Source organism: Geotrypetes seraphini, chromosome 5, assembly GCF_902459505.1.
Source record: "Geotrypetes seraphini chromosome 5, aGeoSer1.1, whole genome shotgun sequence".
Classification (NCBI taxonomy): domain Eukaryota; kingdom Metazoa; phylum Chordata; class Amphibia; order Gymnophiona; family Dermophiidae; genus Geotrypetes; species Geotrypetes seraphini.
In genome coordinates this window covers 246,708,592-246,731,140 of record NC_047088.1, presented here as the reverse complement: position 1 = coordinate 246,731,140, position 22,549 = coordinate 246,708,592, and the positions used below count along the sequence as shown (strand labels likewise).

The window sequence follows — 22,549 nt, the reverse complement described above, 5'->3', positions numbered from 1 at the left end:
CAGGTAAGGCTTAAGGGGGGGCTTACAGGGCTTAAAATAGCCTGAAAAATGAAATGCATTTTTGGGTTTAAAACCACGAATCCGTAGATACAGAATTTGCGAATTCGGAGGGGGAAGTGTAGTATTGTTTTGATATCCAAAACCTTGAGAATATAGACCTTGATACTCAGACTGCGGGAGGCAACCCGGCAACCTCCCGCAGCCGGCGGCAGTCCCGCATATTCAATGCTTGGATCCATATCTGGTCACCGGCATTGGATTTCTGGGGTAAGGTTCGCCGCCATAGACTTAGCTGACCAAGCCGCTTTTTTTTTTTTTGTATAATCATTTTTATTAAGCTTTGAAATACAGATCATCACAAACCAACAACCACTGACAAGAAAAATGCTGAAACAATCGGGTCTTATGTGTCACAAAAACCCACGGAAACCTAGGCCCCCCCATCTGCATCCCCCCCACCTCCCCCCTGACCTCCACCCCCCCCAGCACTCCAGTGTCAAAAGTTCAATAAAGAACCGCGAGCTGTAGGGGACAATCCCTCCCAAATTGGAGCCCAGATTCTCCTGAATTTCCTCCAAGGCCCAGGACCACCCCTCCGAACATCCAGGTATTCAAATTTTAAAAGAGTAAACAGTTCATTCCTCCACATAGTAAGGGTCGGCACATCAACTTGGTGCCACAACAAAAGAATACACTTCCTGGCCAACAAAGAGGCCTTTTGTAATAACAAGTTGCCCCCTCTGGACAGTCCCAAATGGACCCCTGAGAAAAAAGCAGAACATCCGCTCTCAAGGGAATCTGCTTACGTAAAGGAGACTGCAGATACAGAGCTACAAAGGACCAGAATGTTTGAATGTGGTCACAAGACCAAAACATATGAAGAAGGCCCGCAGGGGCGGACTGGCACCGAGGACACCGAGCATGAGAGGCATATCCAGAAACATAGGCCCGGAATGGAGAGACATGCAGCCGCAGTAGTTGAAGTAGTTGAAGTGTTGCTCCTGCAGGACCACAGAACGAGTCATCTGAGGAAGATGTTTCATAAGAAGACAAATTCCGGAGCCTGTAATACGCCAAGCTGCTTTTTAGACTCAACACTTCATTTAATGACCATCTTAATTCTCTGGTTAAAAAAAATGTTTCTTTAGTCTCCATATGCTGAGGAAAGTGAGATCCTGCTTCCACCAACAAGATTGTACAATCAGTCATTCTTTCGAGGTTGGATTATTGTCATTCAGTCTACTTAAGTCTAACTAAGAAAAGTCTTCATAGACTTCAACAGATCCAGAATACTGCGGCTAGGTTGATCTTTGCAAAAAAGCAAATTTGATCATGTTTCCCCGCTTTTGTTAAAACTTCAATGACTCCCAGTAATCTCTAGGGTTTACTTGAAATGTGCCTGCCTAACATTTAAGCTCTTGCATGGCACTCTTCTTTTAATTCCACTATCTTGGAATTCTGCGAGACCTGATATTACCAGATCTATCCAAAAGTTTAAATTATCTTTCCCCTCGCTAAAAGGCATTATCTATATTGGGAAAATTAGGGAAATCTCTTTACTTTAAAATTACTTAGTTCTCACGATGGCAGCCAATCAGGAAGGGGTGCAGGGTGAGGCTCGAGATTGTAAACATCACTCCTGCCCTGCACAGCGTGATTGGAAGAAGGAAGAAGACACCGGCCGCGAGGTATTTACCGGAGAGGGACATGATGTATAGGCCGCCCCATTTAAGCAAGCCGCACCCACTAGGCCGGTTTGCAAAACCCATGTATAGGCCGCGGCCTATATATGGGGAAATACGGAACTGATTTGATATGGGGATATAAAGAAATTCTTAGATTTTTTAAAAAACTACAAAGAGAACCGAACTCTCCTACCTAACCTTTTGCTTTATTTTTCAAAGTAATTTGAAGGTCATAGAAACATAGGGCCTGATTTTGAACTCCGCCTTATGCATAACTACTGTCATCAGTACTTTACTGTATGTGGTTATTCAATGACGCCAGCTATATATATGGTACCACTGAATGTTGCTTTTTTTTTTCTGGCCTAATTTATGCATTTAAATTTAGAACAGCTGAATTGCTCCATTTTATATATAACTTTTCTGCCAGCCCCCAACTCACCCCTCACCCTGGTATATACATAATTTTCATGCATGTAGATGTTTAAAAATAGACTTACAGTGTTGGAATCGGCTCTGACTGCATAAATATTTTTTAAAATATCAGGTCCATAATGGATAATAGCAGATAAGAACTAACTGACTCATCCATTCTGCCTTCAAAAGACCCCCAAAATAACTCAAGAGTCGGAATATCAGATGGATTGAAATGACATTCCCAGATGTACTATACTGAAATGTGTGTCTTTGGAACATTTTAATGCTTTTTTCTAAGCATCGTGCACTTGGCAGCCATCTTACCCACCTGCTGGGTTCATCCAAAAATTGTGACTGAAAATTACTTCTCCCCGATGGGCTCCACAGGGGTGCTGAGCTGGTGGATGGAAGAAATGAACTCCTGAGGCTACAGATCTTCAGTGCTGTATGTTCCTGCTAAACAAAAGCCACAGGTAGCATTCTGGCCAAACTGCACTTTTCAGGCTGGTATTTTTAGAAACATAGAAATCTGATGGAAGATAAAGGCCAAATGGCCTATCCAGTCTGCCCATCCACAGCATCCACCATCTCCGCCTCTCTCTAAGAGATCCCAAGTGCCTGTCCCATGCCTTCTTGAATTCAGACACACACTCTGTCTCCACCACCTCTTCTGGGAGACTGTTCCACGCATCTACAGTGTTCCCCCGCGAATTTGCAGTTTGCAAATCGTGGACTCGCTCATTTGCGGTCTGCTCCAGCTGCCTCTTCCTGTAGTAAAGTCGGGCTACATCAATCAGGAGCTGCGTGTCAAAGTAGCTCCTGATTGGTGTAGCCCGACTTTACTACAGGAAGAGGTGGTCGGAGCAGACTGCAAGTGACTTTCTTCACCCGCCGGTGCTCCAGCTGCTCTCTCCTACCTCCCCTACCTTTTGACAGGTGAAAAACCACATTTACGGTTTTCCAAAATTTATGGGGGTTCCTGAAACGGAACCTCCGCAAATCTCGGGGGAGTACTTTACCACCCTTTCTGTAAAAAAGTATTTCCTTAGATTACTCCCAAGCCTATCATCTCTTAACTTCATCCTATGCCCTCTCATTCCAGAGCTTCCTTTCATATGAAAGAGACTCAACTCATGCACATTAATGCCACGTAGGTATTTAAATGACTCTATCATATCTCCCCTCTCCAGCTTTTCCTCTAAAGTATACATATTGAGATCTTTTAGTCTGTCCCCATATGCCTTACGATGAAGACCACGCACCATTATAGTAGCCTTCCTCTGGACCTACTCCATCCTTTTTATATCTTTTTGAAGGTGCGGCCTCCAGAATTGTACACAATATTCTAAATGAGGCCTCACCAGAGTCTTATACAGAGGCATCAGTACCTCCTTTTTCCTACTGGCCATACCCCTTCCTATGCATCCTAGTCCATCAGAATGTATCATAACAATTAAATCCACATATGTATAGAAGGGTAAGGACCCAACACGGTCTATGTTTTGCCAAACTGTCTTCCTGAGGGGCCCTATATAAAATTGTAAGGTATGTCAGGTATGATAAAATATGTGGAATTTTAATAAAAATCAATGGCCCGTGAGTAAAGGCCTTGTAAAGTCGTGTATGTGAACGCCCGAATTAACTGAAGTAGATCAAATAAAAATAGGAACAGAAGGTACAATGAAAAATTGACTCTATTTTAAGTGATGATGTGATAGAGTTTTGGAAGTGCACTGGAAATTCCATATATTTTATCATTATCGCCAATACGGCTAATCTTCAAGCTGAAAAAATACGACTCCATCTCATCATACTTCAACAAACTCTACTGGTTATTAATCAATACTTGCATTAGTTTCAAAATATCATGCATAATGTAGCATATCTTAAGTGCAAACTCAACAACACCTCTTATCAACTTCTTCATCAATTCTCTATCCAACTCAACCAGAAACATCAAGAAACTCCTTCTTATCTTTCCATCCCCTAAAGCAGACATGGGCAACTCCTGTCCTCGAGGACCGGAATCCAATCGGGTTTTTGGGATTTCCCCAATGAATATGCATGAGATCTATTTGTGTGCACTGCTTTCAATGCATATTCATTGGGGAAATCCTGAAAACCCGACTGGATTCTGGCCCTCGAGGACTGGAGTTGCCCATGTCTGCCCTAAAGGAATAAAATACAAATGCGTATTCAGCACTCTTATTACCTTCCTCGGCACAAAAACCTGGAAAAACCTCCCGACAGATATTAAAACCAAACCCAATTATCTCCAATTTTTAAAAAAAACCTGAAGACTCTTCTCCTCGGTGTAACACACCCCATCGACAATTAGTAGCATGCACGAGCTGAATCTTCACTATTTTCAATGCAATTTGTGCTGCTAGTCCCCCTTACTACTTCACTCTCCTTCTGTCTCTTATTCTCTCCTCCCTCTTTCTCTCTCGAATTGTGCATCGCCTTGAACCTATTTAGGCATAGAGCAGCTCAGAAATCGTAGATTAGATTAGACTAATGTTCACATCTTTCACATTTGTCACTATTAATCACACCTATTTTTCACATTCATCACATTTGCCACACTGTCTCAATCAATTATTTTTATTCTTATTTTTTCACACCCGACATACCTTACAATTTTATTTAGGACCCCTGAGGAAGACGGTTTGTCGAAACACGGACCGTATTGGGTCCTTACCCTTCTATGCATATGTGAATTTTATTGTTATGATACATTCTGATGGACTGAATTAAAATCCCGTATCACGGACATCGCTTCCGCAGTCGTCTTTTTGCTTTTCGATTGCAACCTTTCTACTGCGGAACTGTTGGCTTTTCTTTTTCTATTGCCCATATCTTATAGAAAACCACTGAGCATATACCTCCCACAAGGATGCATGCGTGCAGTGACGTAGTAAGGGAAGATAGCACCCGAGGTGGTACTGCCATGCTCACCCCTCCCCCCTTCCCCAATGCTTGACTTTCTCTCTGCCCCCCGTGTGGGGGGGGGGGGGGGCAGAGAGACGGAAAGGTGCTGGTGCCCCCCGAGAAGACAGTGCCTGGGGCTGTCCGCCCCCGTTACTACTCCACTGCATATATGCACGTATGTGCTGATATACTATAAACATGCATGCAGAAATGGCACCTAGCTCAAGGTTCCCCGTTATAGAATTAGGGGGATAACTTAAGAATCTGCTGCTAACAGTGAGCGTTAAGCACCTCATTTGTTTCTCTTTCTTAACTCCAACCTTGTACATCCTCATTTTTTAAATTTATAGTCATTTGCAAAATAATGTTTTACTGGGGGGGGATTTTTCTTATCTGCCCTCCTGCATTACCTCAAAGTTTAGTTCCTGGGTATCCCAAGGTCGAGGTCACTTTTTCCTGTTTGTTCAGCTCATCTTGAATATCTCTGGCTCAAATGAGGGCCTAGCTACACCAACAAGCCTGGCCGTAGTATCCAGTGAGATCCCGACAGCTTCATCAAGCTGAATCGATTCACTCAACGAGGCGCACTTTATATGCAGACCCACGACTATTAGAATAATTTCTTGCGGCCCATTAGCACTGAGCAATTTACTCTCCTTGTCAGCTTAATTCAGGAGCACAGGTGACAGCTGTATCGGCCACGAGTTGGTGAAGCAGATACTATTGATTACCATGGGAGCTGACATTTAGACCCAGGCACTTCATTTGCCCAGCATTGATCAGTTCTAGGTTTAGACACTGAAGCCCAGGAGTAATTTACACAGTGACAAAGATCAGCAGAGACTATCTCTTCATAGACCTCCAAAAACAAAGCCCAGCGAATAAATAGGAAGAGATCAGGAGGATGATAAATTAGAAGCAAAAGGCTGACGGTGGGGAATGTTAGAATCATTTCTGTAACTGGCAGAGAGTTGAGTAATAATGGGGCACTAATGAGCTGAAGAAACGTCTCGTGCCACTCAACCAGAAATGGGGGAGGGCTGTTTGGAACCTCCCAACAGGACTTACAAGTAGAGTTGCGCGGGGACAGAAATCCCACCCATCCCCGCCCGTCCCCGCCAGGATCTTTTCCGTCCCCACCTGTCCCCGTCAGGATCCTCTCCGTCCCCACCCATCCCCGTCAGGATCCTCTCCGTCCCCACCCATCCCCGCAAGGAATTACCTTCATCCCCGTCTATCCCCATAAAAAGCAGCAATTACTTCTGACAGGATCATCAATTCCACAGTTTCTTTTGCTGTTTTCCTTGTGGAATCTCTTTGGTGGAACCCTTTTTTTGTTTTCTGTTCAGGTAATTAACTTATAAACCCCCTCTTTTACTAAGGCTGACGTGTCCATTATATTATATGGACGAACCCTGCTTCCAAAGCCTTCCATCCCCGTGGGAGTCCCGTTGGCTAGAGGGGGATCCCCGTGTGAGTCCCGTGGGTTGGGGGGGATTCCTACGGGACACCCGCGGGACCCGCAGGATTCCCACGATCCCCTTTCCCATGCATACCTCTACTTACAAGCTTAGTACTTCTGGGATAACAAGTTCTTTTTACAAGGGGCATTTTCAATCCCGTACTCCCCAAAGAACTCAGAATGGGTTACAGGTTAACATACATAATATAAAGTTAACAGGTTACAATTTGCCATAGCTTCAGTACAGGTTTTCGATCCAAGTTTTTATTTTAACTCGATACATACTAGGGATCGAATACTAATGTGCATAATATACCGTTTAAATTAGGGGTGTCAGTGCCCCTCCTCGAGGGCCGCAATCCAGTCGGGATTTCAGGATTTCCCCCATGAATATGCATGAGATCTATTAGCATACAATGAAAGCAGTGCATGCAAATAGATCTCATGCATATTCATGGGGGAAATCCTGAAAACCTTACTGGATTGCAGCCCTCGAGGAGGGACTTTGACACCTCTGGCTTACAGGTTTAATTTACCATGGCATTATTAATTTTCTATACCGTTTTAAGCCAAAACGGTTTACAACATAAAATAAATTGAAAGTATTTAAAAGTATTTAAGATTAATATCTATAATAATAGTAAATCTAATAAATTGAGTGATTATAATAATTATAGGGTATTAAATGTAATTAAAGTAAATAAATTAAATTCATTTTATTGTCGGTAGGCGGTGGTGGACATAAATGATTATAACAATATACAAGACAGGAACCTGGAATGGTATACATCATAAGAAGTTCCAAAGATTGAAGTCTGTATAATTTATAATATATCCACCACAGTTTTCTTTAAATACTCAATAAGGACTATGACTCTATTCCAATTATAATTTGAACATTTATGATGATATTTTCAACAAATATTTTGATTCAGATTCGTTATATCAGATGCTATTATGGCCTTTATCTAAGTTTCGAATGATGCTAGAATTGATGATTTGATTATTTTATATATTTATTAAATTATCTTCCCTCTATCTAATTTGCTTACATTTACAGAGCTGATATACGGTTAAGGCTTTTCTATATAATACAAAACCCAAAATGTAGCAACATTCCAGCGTCTCAAAGAATAGCAAGATTCTGGAACCCCAATGAGAGCAACATTCCAGAGCTGAGATTGTGATGTCATAATGCCTCATTTTACAGTGCCTTAGAACCAACCTCATCAGTGATGTTATAGTGGCTCACATAAGATCATAAGAATAGACTTACTGGGTCAGACCAATGGTCCCTCTAGCCCAATAGCCCGTTCTCACGGTGGCCAATTCAGGTCACTAGTACCTGGCCAAAACCACGGAGTAGCAATATTCCAGCATCTCAAAGAATAGCCAGATTCTGGAACCCCAATGAGAGCAACATTCCAGAGCTGAGATTGTGATGTCATAATGCCTCAGTCCACAGTTCCTCAGAGCCAACCTCATCAATGATGTTACAATGGCTTCATTGTCCTATACTTGGCACATGTAAGAACATAAGAATAGCCTTACTGGGTCAGACCAATGGTCCATCTAGCCCAGTAGCCCATTCTCACGGTGGCCAATCCAGGTCACTAGTACCTGGCCAAAACCCAAGTCCAGTATTCATATGGGTCGTTCACTGAAGGACTCCCTTTTCATGTGTATTTGTGCATGTTGGCCCGGATTCATAATACAGTGCCAATATTGTTGGCCGCCTAAAAAGCAGCCGCTGATGGCGTGTCAATCATATGACGGCACCCTATAGAGAATCTCACCTCCACGAAAAATAGGTGGAAATGTAGGCCAGGGTTTTCTGGGTCTACATTTCTGACACCTGTCTTTGTCATGAATCACGCCTATGCAGGCGCTTTAGGCTGGCTAATGCCATTTCTGGTGTTAGCCACACCCAAAGTGGCATTAGGCGGCCTAAAGTGCCCATGTAAGCGTGATTCCAGCATGTATTATTTAGGCAATGGTAGATACTTTAACGGTGCATTTTTTTTTTTTCCATTTTAAACAGCGTTTGTTAATTAACTTAGGCGCTGGAAGGGCACCTACCGGCGGCTTAATTTCGGCACCATTTCTAGAATTTCCCCCTTTGTAATTAAATGGTGGTCTCCTCTGTTAAACCTTCCATATATTTTTCAAAGAGTTTTGAACTGCTGTAGAGCTCAGTTGACTGACAGCTGTGGTGGGCAGGACAGGATCAGCTCAGCCGTGTGTTTTCCTTTTCAGGTGCTGGGCTGGATCCGCAATGGAGAGTCGATGCTCAACGCCAGCCTGGTTAACGCAAGTTCCTTGTCAGAAGCTGAGCAGCTGCAGAGGGAGCATGAACAGTTTCAGTTGGCCATTGAGGTACTGCCTTGCCTAGGATTTTCTTTTTTATACCCCAATGTAGGGCTCTCAACCCTGAAAAGCACGTTCATGAAACTGCCGCTGCTAGCTGGTCGTTTACCGGCTGGCCAGATGGCTGAAGATCTGACCATCGGTATTTTTTATCCTCACACCGCCAGCAAAGATATTCAGGTCAGCTTTGGGGATAGTCAGCCTGCTGTCCTGCAGGTACCGACTCCTATGCATAATTTTTTGCACACCTATGAATTTAACAGCACAGTGACCTCTGACCTAATATGTCATTGTCATCTGTGAATGTTACATAATTCCAGTATTCCTGTAATGCACAACACAATGAAATGTTAGGTCAATCACATCTTTCATTTTACATAGAAACATGATAGCAGATAAAGGCTAAATGGCACGTCCAGTCTGCCTATCCACAGCATCCGCTATCTCCTCCTCTCCCTATTGGCTAAGGTTCTTTACACCTGCATTGTGATGTCATAGAACTTTATGGTTGTAGAAACATGATAGCAGATAAAGGCTAAATGGCACGTCCAATCTGCCTATCCACAGCATCCGCTATCTCCTCCTCTCCCTATTGGCTAAGGTTCTTTGCACCTGCATTGTGATATCATAGAACTTTATAGTTATAGAAACATGATAGCAGATAAAGGTCAAATGGCCCATCCAATCTGCCTATTCACAGCATCCGCTATCTCCTCCTCTCCCTATTGGCTAAGATTCTTTACAGCTGCATTGTGAGGTCATAGAACTTTATGGTTATAGAAACATAGAAACATGATGGCAGATAAAGGTCAAATGGCCATCCAGTCTGCCCATCTGCAGTAACCATCCTAGAATGTTTTAAAGCTCAGGAGTGTAAAACAGCAGTTCTGGAGGGGTATAAATCAGGTTATCAGGATATCATTAATGAATATGAATAAGATCTATTTGCAAACAGTGCAGGCAATGCATTCAAATACATCTCTTTAATACTCATGAAGGATATCCTGAAAGCTTCACTGGTTTACAACCCTCCATGATTACGAGTCACAAAGGGGAAAAAAAATTACAATCCAGATCATGATAAAAACAGTACCACAGTAGAGGACACATAAATTCCAGCTGTACCAAGTCTGCTGTGCTTTGTGGGTGTAAGTGGTGAATCACGCACAAATCCTAGTTTTCATGAGTTGCATTGATGTGCCTGGCCCAAGATACATGGTGAAATGGACATTTGTACATCAGCTATTTACAGCAGGAACATCAATTTCAGAAAAGTAGACATCTTATCAACGTGGCAACATAAACTAATGTGTACCAACATTTCAGAACATACACATGTATATTAGCTGTTTCAGCAACATACATGTTTACATTTCCAATGCTGTCACAAGAGCCCATTATCCTTGGTGGTGGTACTTTTGGGGAGGGCATGAAGCACTGAGGGATTGGGAGGGCAACCCCCTGCCCCCTAATCTCCCTAGTGGAGCACTCCATGAAAAAAACGCACTTGTCTGAAATCTAGATATGCTGGGGAGCTGGTGTAGAAGTCCATCTTTTTATATAGAGATGTGTATTTCCCCCTCTGATACGGGAAATGTTAGTTTATATTTTGCCCCATCTCAAACCAGTCCACGCCCCTTGCTATATGCAGATTTTTGAGATTTAGACATGGTTTTGTAAAATCGGGATTTAGGCATGTATGCTATATACATGTCTAAATATCAAGTAATTCATGTCTAAAATGTGAATAGCGTTCCTCAAATATGCATCTTAGGCTGATTTTCAGAAGGTTTAGGTTCCTAGATTTTGAAGTTAGGAAGCTCAATTGACCACATCTGAAGAATGGCTATGGCCTAACTCTAGTTTTCACTGGTACCCTAAAAACTGGTTGACAATAAGGGCAGATTTGAGGAAGGAAAAGAGAGAGAGGTCTACCGCTGATTTTCAGCAATAGGTACCTAACTTAGGTTGGCTTTCACAAGGGGTTTGCTGCTAAATGCTGAGCCGCCTATAGGAATAGACTGGGCGATTCAGCATTTAGTGTACATTGCTTTGGCAGTGCACCTTTGTAATAAGTCTTGTTAGGTTCCAGTATAAAAACAAATGACTTACAAGCCTAAATTTAACTTACTAAATTTTAGAGTCATAGATTCAAGTGAGTTTTCAGCTGCAAACTTGGGGTCCTAAATTCATACATAGGAAGCTAACAGTTGTCTAAATGTAGGAGCATATCGTGCTCATATATGGTAGAAGGAGACACCGATGTGGTTACATAAGAACATAAGAGTTGCCATACTGGGACAGACCAAAGGTCCATCAAGCCCAGTCCAGGACATAAGTACCTGGTACATAAGATCCCAAAAGAGTACTCAAGTCCATCTTAATAATGGCTTATGGAGTTTTCTTTTAGGAAATTACCCAAACCTTTTTTGAATCCTGCTATGCTAATTGCTTCCACCACATTTCAGGCAACGAATTCTAGAGTTTAATTACGCATTTGAGTGAAGAAATATTCTCTCCGGTTTGTTTTAAATCTACTACTGTGTAGCTTCGTGGCATGCCCCCCTAGTCCTAGTATTTTTGGAAAGAGAAAACAAATGATTCACATCTACATTTTCCGTTCCATTCAGTATTTTATAGACCTCTGTCATATCCCCCTGAGCCGTCTCTTCTCCAAGCTGAAGAGCCGCAGCCGCTTTAGCCTCATAGGGAAGTCATCCCATCCGTTTATCGTTTTCATTGCTCTTCTCTGTACCTTTTCTAATTCCACTATATCTTTTTCGAGATGCGATGACGAGAATTGCACACAGTATTCTAAGTGCGGTCACACTATGGAGCGATTCAAAGGTAAAAAATAGTGAATAAAAACCGAACATTAATTCCAAAATTAAAAATGAATGAGCTTTTAGCTTTTGAGAGAAACTGTGCATGTCTTAAGGTGCTTTTGTCCCTTATGGTGAAAAAAAAAAATTAATTTGAGGCTTTCCAGCTTCACATCCTTTGCAATCTTGGCCTGGTTACATTTCGGTTTTGTGCTTTCTGCAATTAAGGCTGGAAAGGGTCTACAGACCAACTCAGCTGTAATATGTAATATGGAGAGTGGGCCAGGACCCTAAGATCTACACTATTCACAAACTCCTTGACGCAGTAAGAGTAAAGCCATTCTAATAGGCTCAAAACTGAAAAGTGTTCCATGCCGCTTCGTGTCCACGCCGATTACTTTTGGAATGAAATTCCAGCTTTCTTTCCTCATTACTTGGAACTCTGCCATTGTGAATAGTTCAACATGGGATAAATACAGACCATTAGAAAAAAAAATTACAAATTTTCCAGAGGCTGGCTATGAGCACCCGTAGGAAACTCCGTCTACCATGAATTGTCAACAGATTCCTACATATATCTATTCCCTTTTAACGGTCTTAGTTGTACAGTACCATGGCAGTTATGTAGTGGTATCTGCAGTACCAACATTTTGGATATGTTGCTTTAGAGAGCAGACTGCTGCTTTGCAGTCATTTTATCTGAAGAGAAATGCCATCTAAGTATCTGAGGCGCAGATGCACAAAACTCCAGCACTAGTCTGATTTTAGCGACCAATGCTCACACCAACAACATGGAAATTATATGCACCCTGTTGGTTTTTAGCATTGGTCGTTAAAGAGGTTGAAACTTCCTGTGGCATGCCCACAAGAGCTGTCTGGTAGGCATAACTCTTGCTTTCATGTCCAGGGATCCCAACCTCTCCCTCCAACTAAAAAAAAACCCCTCTGGTGGTCCAGGGGAGCCCTACCATGACCCCTACCATAATCCCTCGCAGCCCCCACCCCCACCCCCCAGGCTTAAAAAAAAAACAACAAAAAAAACACCCCTGGTGGTTCTGCAGACCAATCCTAACCCCCCACCACCCAAAAAAGCTTAAAAGAATCCCTGGTGGCCCAGTAAGCTGGATTGGTCCCTTACACACACCTCACAATCCCAGCCTCCCCTCCCTATCTGACTCAACCCCCACCTTGAATCAGACAGGAGAGATGCCTACACCAGGGGTCTCAAAGTCCCTCCTTGAGGGCTGCAATCCAGTCAGGTTTTCAGGATTTCCCCAATGAATATGCATGAGATCGATGTGCATGCACTGCTTTCAATGTATATTCATTGGGGAAATCCTGAAAACCCGACTGGATTGCGGCCCTCAAGGAGGGACTTTGAGATCCCTGGCCTACACCCTCCTGCCTCAGGGCCCGCCTCTTCAAAATGGCAGCACCCTGCCCGAGAAACGTGCTTGTGAGACTTTTTCCCCCCAAAACTATCACACCACTATACTACTATATTTATGTGAATGATGTATTTTAAAAAAAATTTTATTATGAGCCACGGCCAGAAACACAGCAAGTCATTTTTGGTCTTAAAAGCCAGCATCATTAATGGCCAAAACTTAGCTCAGCAATCAGGCTCCTTAATGCATTAGTTCATCCCACTGTGTCTTGCAATGACCATATTTGGCATTTTGACCATTTTGTAACTGTGTTGGATTTTGTACAATCATTGCACAATGTTGCAAAGTCTGTGTCCAACTTTTTTGGAAGGGAAAGTACCTCTTTCCGGGCCCAAAAATGTTATCATTTCCGACCATCCCCTTCCAAAAGTCTTATTCTGAATGCATTCCTTCTCACTCTTGTAAACAGGCTTCCTTTAAGGGCAGTCAAGTGTTGGCACACATGGTTTTGTAACGGGTTTTAATTCATTGCACATTGATTTGAAAGAAGCTAAGACATTTGAGAACCATATGTAGATCTGTGTTTCTGATTTTCTCTGGGACTGCTAAAGTGTAGTGTAGGGGTTGATCAATGAAGCTTTTCTATGTTATGAACTGCTGAAACGTTACATAATCATTGGTAGAATCGTCCATGACTTTGGACGCTAAGATTCATAGTACAAAGGCAAGCTTTTTAAAAAGATGTTGCAATTAGGAATCAGCGCTTTGAATTAATGATTTTTCAACCATAAGATAAGTTAACTTGACATACAGAATTTTCTAAAATGTATTATATATGAATTTTTAAGAGCATATAAGCAATAGGTTAAGCTGAAAATTCATGAGGATTGTTGACCAATGATTACAGCACTGTCTAATCCAATTGAACAGCCATTCGGCTGGCTTGTAACGACAAGTAATTAGTCCGAGGTCCTCTTCCCTCTTGATTTCACACCCCAGACATGGTTTTAAGGTGAAGGTTCATATAATCGCGATATCAGTATTATTGTGTTCCTTCTGGGTATATATGAAAAAGAAGAATTAACAATCGACAAGTTTTGAACTCCACTTTTGATTTCAGTCTTGGGATTTGCGTTTGTGGAGTTTGATGTTTGGCTCTTTGTAGTGTGTTGTGAGCAATTAAGAAAAGTGACTTGGTGATGTCGCTGGAAAGCCCTTTGAAAACTGTTTCACTCTCTCACATCTTCATGCTCACACCTGACCTTTTATCATGCTCCTGGCACATCTGTACAAACCTCTCTTTCCTCCCCTCATACACAGTCCCTCTTTCATGCCACTTCCTTACAGAAGACTCACCAGAGCGCCCTTCAAGTCCAGCAGAAGGCCGAGGCCCTGTTGCAGGCCGGGCACTATGACGGAGACGCCATCAGGGAGTGTGCCGAGAAGGTGGCACTGAATTGGCAGCAGCTAATGCTGAAGATGGAAGACAGGCTCAAGCTGGTCAATGCCTCGGTCGCCTTCTACAAAACGTCCGAACAGGTGGGCTCAGTCATTACATTACATAAATATTTATGAATCGCTAATATACGCCAACAGGCGTTCAATGCAATTTCCAAGTTAAGAAGAAGCTGGCCATCACCAGGAATTGCAATATTATTTATTTATTTATATACCACTTATATCCTAAGTGGTTTTACATTCAGGTACTTTATCATATTTCCTTATCTGTCCCAGTGAGCTCATACTCTATTTTGTGTACCAGGGGCAATGAGGAGATTAAGTAACTTGCTTAGGGTCACAAGGAGCAGTGAGGGATTTGAACCCACAACCTCAGGATGCTGAGGCTTTAGCTCTAACCACTGCGCCACACATAAAAACGCATAGACGATCTGCTCATCTGTTACGTGAATGAGATATCTTGCAGTCGAATAGGTTTTCAAACCTTTACAAAATCATCTTTTAGTGTGAATGAGATATCTTGCAAATAGGCTTCAGGCCTTTACGGAAACTCTCATAAGAAGGGATAGCTCTTAATTGTATTGTAAGAGAGTTCCACCATTAACAAGGTAACTTTATGAAGTTGGTTCCACGTAAATACCAACTGGTATCAAAGTATGCGTACTGCCATGATGTGTACTTTGCCGTTAGGCGTGCAGGGGTGGAGTTTTGCACAGCAGGCATAGAGTTTGCAATAAGTATGTAGATTATGAAATACTGTAATCTGTGCATGTGAACAATCTAGGAATGGACCTGCTTGAGAACAAGTGTAAGTGTCCATGGGATCTTTTTACTTAGTTGCGGTAAGCACGCATTCTGTGTCGCCTGGTAAACTGGCATAGTCCTTACAAATGGGTTATATGCCTCACTGCCACCAGGTGGAGACTGAGAACAAACTTGAATATCAGGATAGTTTCCCCCCTAGCAATCCAGTCTGTCTCAGTCTCCATAGCAGGTGGTAAGACTAATTCGGCTCACCTCTTAGTACTGTTGAAATTTTGTTTTGGACTCCTGGGTTCCCCTTTTCTGCTGGATGGAGCATGTTTGGCGATCTGTCTGACCTCGGGGGTATTTTTTTGTTTGTTTGTTTGTTTTTACTTAAACAGAACAGACTTCACGGCTCTCATAGCTGGAGGGGCTGACCAATCAGGGGGTCAGGCTGCCGGCTGAGACACCTCTTCAAAAATATGGGGAGGTGGAAGAAGGTGGTGGGGGAAGGGACCCAGCACAAGACCCACCGAGTTTAACACCCCCAAGGTCGGACGGATCCCCAAATAGGACCCGTCCAAGCTCCGTTGCGTGCACAAGTCAGAATAATTTATAACTTATATACTCAACTGCAAGACACACCCACTTTGTAGTTGCACTATAGCATTTAGGCTCTAAAGCCCAGATTTTATAAATGATGGCTACTTTAGCTTTGAATTTTTATTTAAATACCGTTTAAAATGGCGTTTCCCTCTTAACTTAAGGCGACATTTATAGAATTTCCCCCTTAGGTTATAGAATTAGGGGGATAAAGGGTAATTCTATTACTGCACCACTGCACTTATGCACCCTCTAGCATACATAAGTGCAGAGGAAATTTGTACTTATACACCTAAGCACCCTGTGCGCTATTCTATAAGGGCATAAGTGCTTTAATACACAAATGCAAGGGGGTTGGAACTTGGACAGAGCATAAGCATGTCTTCTAATATACAGTATATGCTACGTTTTAGAATACCGTACGTTGCGTGTATTGCTTACTGGAGTTAGGCGTGCCCATTTAAACCTGCCATTAACCTGGCGTAAATAGGCACGCTATATTTAGGCATGTCTATGTGAATTCACGCTAGTCTTCTATAATCAAATCTGGACACCCAGAAGCTGTTACAGAATGATGCTCCCTGTGGTACGTTGGGGAACTTACATTTAGGCCCCTCTTTCTATATACCACAGAAAGCAATTCTAATCTCGATCATTATGATTCAGCATAAGTAACTTAAACCCAGCCTTCTGGGTCCCACGTTAGGTCTGCAGTGTGCTGGAGAGCCTGGAACAAGAGTATCGAAGGGACGAGGACTGGTGTGGAGGTCACGATAAGCTGGGGCCAGCAACGGAGATGGATCACGTCAGCCCCCTGATCAGCAAGCACCTGGAGCAGAAAGAAGCTTTTCTCAAGGTCAGATCTTTCTTTCCTTCCTGACGAATTGGTCTGTAGACATGGCGGGCAAGTAAAAAAAAAAATACATTTTAACCGCTCTCGGCTGTACAGAACTTCTGTTCTAATGCTCCTGGATCATTTCTGTGCGCACTAGGATCATGGTAATGTCTAGATTAGGCCTGATATTTCTCCTCCTGGTGTCTAGTACAGGAAGCCGAGATTAGGGACACCTGTTCAAATCTCTATGAAAGATTCCTCAAGGACCAGCAAGCTGTATTTCCACCTTGTCAGAGAGCTTTATAAGCAAGCGATGGAAAACAGTAGCTCTTTCTATATTGAAAATCTCTAGTCTGCCCACTACGGGCTTAGATGGTTAGCCCTTCCAAGGTTACCATCTGTCACAGGGTTGGGCAACATAGTGTTAGCAACTGTTTGGAAAGTTGGAAGTATACAGTAACAGAGCATTTTCATTATGTTCATTCAGTTATCACATTGAGTTTTGTTGTCAGTGAATTATATGGCAGATTTGGTCATTTTCTGTATGTGGCCTGCTAGAGATAGTACTGACATTCATTCGACCTAGGGTTACAAACGTCTGGCTTTCCCCGGACATGTCATCCTTATGAAGACAAGTGCTTGGGTCCAGATGGCTTTTCAAAACCCGGCACTTTGTCCAGGTTTTGAAAAGAAATCGCATCGGGAGGGGTCATCCGCGCATGCTCAGATGCCTTCCAACCCGATGAACAGGCAGCGGGGCTGAGGGCAAAAAGAGCAGAGCTGGGGGGCGTAACCGGTTGGGGGATGGGTGGAACTGGGCGGGCCTGGGTCTAGGGAGGGTCCAGATTTTATCCTAATTCAACCCTCTGTGTATAAAGGTTGTTCACCCGAAGTCTATCAGCAGGTAGGGTAAATCAGGCAGGGCTAGGAAGGAAACTTTGACCTACAAGGGGTAGATAACTGTGATGGAGGAGTGCGTTTGAAATAAAAATAAGTCTAATGGATGCTGGCATTGTCATATTGATATAAGGACCTTGGATCTGTTGTATTATTGTCAAATGATACTTAATTTCTAGAAGTCAATTTGGGGACAAATAAATATTATTCTTGAGTCATCAATCCCGTTAAACTGTGAAGCCATAATTTGTGGTACAATATTGCATATTAAGCCTTCTTTAGATAGATATAAAAGCCGGCTCTTCTTGATTATGACCGGAATAGCCATCCAGATGATTACGCGTAACTGGAAGAGTTACGACAGACTGAATTACACATTTTGATGGGCAAATATTTGTTCCACGTATAAATATGAGACAATGAATGTGGAGTGTTTGTGGTCTAGTATGACATTCAACAAGGTGTGGAGCCCATTGACTGCATATGTTGAATTGCAATGAATGTCAGGTATCTCCCTTTTTACAGATTCCTTATACATCTGGGGGGGGGGGGGGGAGGGGAAGATATTTGGGATTGCTAAAGGTATTTATCTATAATACTAGTATTTAAGCCCGTTACATTAACGGGTGATAGAATATATGTCTGTCTTTCTTTATTTCTGTCTCTCTCCCTCTCACTGTCTTTCTTTCTGTCTGTCTTTCTGTGTCTTTCCCTGCCCCTGTGTCTTTCTTCTTTTCTTTCTGTCTCCCTCCCTCCCACTGTCTGTTTCCTTCTATCCCTCCCCTCCATCTTTCTGTACAGCAGCAGCATTTCCCTCCCCCACCCCACTTCACTGTGCAGCAGCCACAGCAGCATTCCCCCCCCCAACACCATTTCCCTGTGCAGCAGCAGCGTTTTCCCCTACCCCCCATTTCCCTTCCCGCGATCTGGCCGGCTCCCTTAGTCCCTTGCCGCCCCCCCCCCCTTCCCTTCCTGCGGTCCCGACAAACCTGCCGACTCAAGCAGCATCAGCAGCACTCTACACATGCTGCTTCGGAGCCTTCTACTGCCCTGATTTACTCTGGCACGTCCCTGATGACATCATCAGAGACGCAGCAGAGCAAATCAGGGCAGTAGAAGGCCCCGAAGCATCGTGTGTAGAGTGCTGCGGACGCTGCTGGAGTCGGCAGGTTTGTCGGGACAGCGGGAAGGGAAGAGGGGCAGCAAGGGACTAAGTGAGCCGGTCAGACATCGGGAAGGGATGGGAGGGTCAGACCGCGATGGGAGGGTCAAAGGGGGTTCGGGTGCTTCGAGGAGAGGTGCGACAGGGGGGGGTGCCGATGAAGAAATTACTTACTGTAAGTGAGGGGGGAGCCGGCAAGACCGCAGAGACCGTTTTATGCACGCATGCGCACTCCTGCCTGCCACGGACATACGGATCACGGAACACGCAGGCAGGAGTGCGCATGCGCGCTTAGCGTTTTATTATAGTAGATTGCAATAATATATGCATGTGCAGTGTAATAGTTATGTGAGGAAGGGAGGGAGAAAAGGATTGGTAATGGATTAATTTTGTGTATTTGAAGTGCGTTATGTATAATGCTCATGTTTAATACAGTTGTATTGCACTGTCAAAATTTGAAAATCAATAAAGAATTAAACAAAAAAAAAAATTCAGGAAATAATGAGATGGTGTCTGAATTCCAAAGCAAAAAAAGAGAACTGCAGAATTAATGTACAGAGCACAGGAACTTTTTTTGGAATGAATAAAGTGTAGTAATCCAACAGTTGGGTCTCATTTGTGAGAAGACGGGACCCGACACGGTCCGTGTTTCGAAGGACACTCCTTCCTCTGGGGACTTTCGCTATCAGTTTGGACACTGTGTAGCAGTGTTACAGGAGCTTCACGTTGCCTGCTTCACTCGAATTTTTGCCAATCCGTTCTACATCATACGGTTCTCGTTAGAGTGCCATTGAGATAATTGGACCCTTGAGGAGGGAGTGGTCTTCGAAACACGGACCGTGTCGGGTCCCGTCGTCTCACAAATGAGAACCACCCGTTGAATTACTATAATTTATTCATTCCCAAAAAGTTCCTGTGCTTTGTACATCAATTCTGCGGTTCTCTTTTTTTTTTTTTTTTTGCTTTGGTTGATTGGCTTTCACTGCAGACCTGTTGGACGTCTTTTGCTTTTGCATGCTGTCTGAATTCTACATTAGAGACTTGTTGTAGTAGAACTGGGTAGAATAAATGGGAATCCCCTGATTTCCTGCATACATTCTGTTCAGTACAAGTAATGCAATAAACTCTGTCCATGGATGTAGATCATCCTTAGAGGTGCAGCTTGGATCTGACCAGAAGCTTCTGGGTGCACCTTTTTTCATGTTAACATTACGTAAGGACTAAAAAAAAAATGCTGTCGGAGGCATTTGGAAATGATACCTTGTCTGAATGCAGTAGGAAGAATTTTTTGATCTGCGCTGGTGTTAGGCATGCAGAGGCCCGTGAGGCAGGCTTGAGGCCTCTGCATGCCTAACAAGGGAGCCCAGGGAGACAAGGGAGCCCAGGGCGATCGCCTGTTTGCCATCCCCTAACACCGGCCCTGTTCTAGACTATTAGAAGCACACAGCTGAACTTTTTATGCCTTGGGAGTGGTAACTTTCTGGGGAACCGTGTTGTTTTACAGGCCTGCACGCTCGCACGAAGGAATGCTGAAGTGTTTCTCAAGTACATTCACAGAAATAACGTGAGCATGCCCGGAGTGGCGAGTCACACGCGAGGGCCCGAGCAGCAAGTGAAAGGTATGTGGCATTTCTGCCCAATTTAAGGGCAGACTTTAAGACATTTTTCCTCAAATTCTATAAACTGTGCCTACAATTAAGCACCTATATTGGCTGATTTAGGTACCTAACTTAATTGATTAAAAGGCTTAATCATCGCCAGTTATTGGCACATAACACCTCATAATTGCCGTTAATTGGACTTAATTGAAAAGTAGGCACCTAACTTGAAAAATGCGATTCTATAAAAAGGTAGACGCCTAGGGCTCCTTTTATCAAGGTGTGGTAGGCGGTTAACGCGCGGAATACCCCGCGTTCAAACGCCTGCCACGCTAGTCGCTTAACGCCTCCATTGACGAGGCGTTAGTTTTTAGGCTTGCCGCGGGGGTTAGTGCGTGATGAAATGTCCGACGCGCTAACCCCCATAGCACGCCTTGATAAAAGGAGCCCCTAGTCTAAAGCGCGTACCTAAAAGTGGGCATGCTTAGGGGCATATTGTTGGCGTGTTATCAAGTTAGGCGCCTCTTCTTGACCATTGTGCACCTAACTTTTGGGCCAAAAAAACCCTGGCATTAATACGGTGCGCCTAAAAGTTAGGATGCCTAGTGATGCCTAAGGCTGCCTAGGAAGCGCTAAGCGCAATTCTGTACAGTGACGCATAACGCCACACTAGCCGGCGTCAATTTTTTTTAGGTAACCTATATGGAATCGAGGCCTTTGTGTGTAAGTTAGAAGTGGACATTTATGCAGGAGACTTTTTGGAAGAGGACTTGTTCTGTCATAAACATAATAACATAACCTACATAACATAATAAATTATTTCTTTTTTTTTTTTGAGTTCAATAATTTTATTGAATATTATAAGAATTATAAATAGAAAGCAGTTCAAACACATAGAATCATAATAAAAATCATGTATCAAATATTCGTATCTACAATCGTTTGAATAGAACTAGATTAATGAAAAGGATCCAGAGTATCTGGAACTGCTTAGAAAAGGAACAGAAAAAGACAGAGAAGCAGGAGGGATAAGAGAAAGAAAGAGAAAGATAAAAGAAGAGAGAGAGAAAGAGAAATAGAGAGAGATAAAGAGAGAGAGAGAGAGAGAGAGGCAGAAGTGTCTATAGAGCAGAACGAACATATGAGTCTAAGAATGACCAAGGTGATTTGTTTCGTGTCAAGTTTGTGGAGGATCGAGAAAACAATTTCTTCTCATATGCATAAGATTCAAATTTGTGGTACATACTTAAAGAGTTCCACCAGAAGGTGTAGTCTAGTAATGAGGATGATTTCCAGTTTTTCAGAATATGCATTAGAGCTATCACAAACATGGTGTCAATGAGTTTAGGCGGGCAATTTGATTGTGCAAAACATGGGTGTTGAGAACGAAGAATTATAATGTCCATGGAGATCACTTCTGAACAATTAGTAATAGATTTTATGGTATCCCAAATACGAAGCCAAAAGGAATGAACCATATTGCAGTGGAAAAGCATGTGATTGAGAGTTCCGGGTGCTTTCAGACAGTTCCAACAGGTAGAGTCTTGTTGTAGATTCGCTTTCCACATACGATATGGAGTCCATACTGCATTCCACATAACAAAGTACATTGATTGCGAAACTCTGGATGATAAAAGAGGACGATTTGTGGAAGACCAGAAGAGTTCCCAATCTATTTCAGAAAGCGTGGTTTTCAAAATAGAGTCCCAATGGTTCATAAATTGAGATGAAAAAGTGAAGAAGTGATCTCTTAGTATACCATAAAAAAGAGATATTGCCTTACCCTTCAGTAAAGCCAGAGTAGACCAATGACGAACAGTATGAATAGAGGTCATAAAGTCAGGGCGTGTATGTATATTAGCTAATATTCCAGTAAGCATAAGCCATTGTGATCGTACAGAGGATGGGAGTGAGTATGTGGAACGGAAAATATCAAAGGGGACAAAAGAATTAGAGGAGACCAATTGATGAACAAACCACACACCCGCCCGCTGCCACCTCTTCCATGAGAGGGATCTTCCGCTGATCTGAATTTTAGAGTTATTCCAAAGGGACATGAGTGGGCCTTCATCAGCGTGAATTTCAGCCGCTGCATCTAATAGGCGTAAAGCATGCTGCGTTGCACATAATAAAGAATACCTTCTCAAGTGTCTAGGTATTGACACTGTAAGAAAGCACGA

General features: G+C 43.0%; 1 protein-coding gene across 5 annotated transcripts in view; it reads left to right on the top strand.

Moving 5' to 3' along the window:
* The window catches only part of KALRN (kalirin RhoGEF kinase), a 1,310,049-nt gene that overhangs the window by 787,086 nt on the left and 500,414 nt on the right, over nucleotides 1-22,549 (top strand). For all 5 annotated transcript variants that reach the window (XM_033944399.1, XM_033944394.1, XM_033944393.1 and 2 more), the window contains 4 exons: nucleotides 8,752-8,871; nucleotides 14,393-14,611; nucleotides 16,584-16,733; nucleotides 20,276-20,390. In XM_033944399.1, coding sequence (XP_033800290.1) covers nucleotides 8,752-8,871; nucleotides 14,393-14,611; nucleotides 16,584-16,733; nucleotides 20,276-20,390 — 604 coding nt within the window. The remainder of the gene's footprint in view (nucleotides 1-8,751; nucleotides 8,872-14,392; nucleotides 14,612-16,583; nucleotides 16,734-20,275; nucleotides 20,391-22,549) is intronic.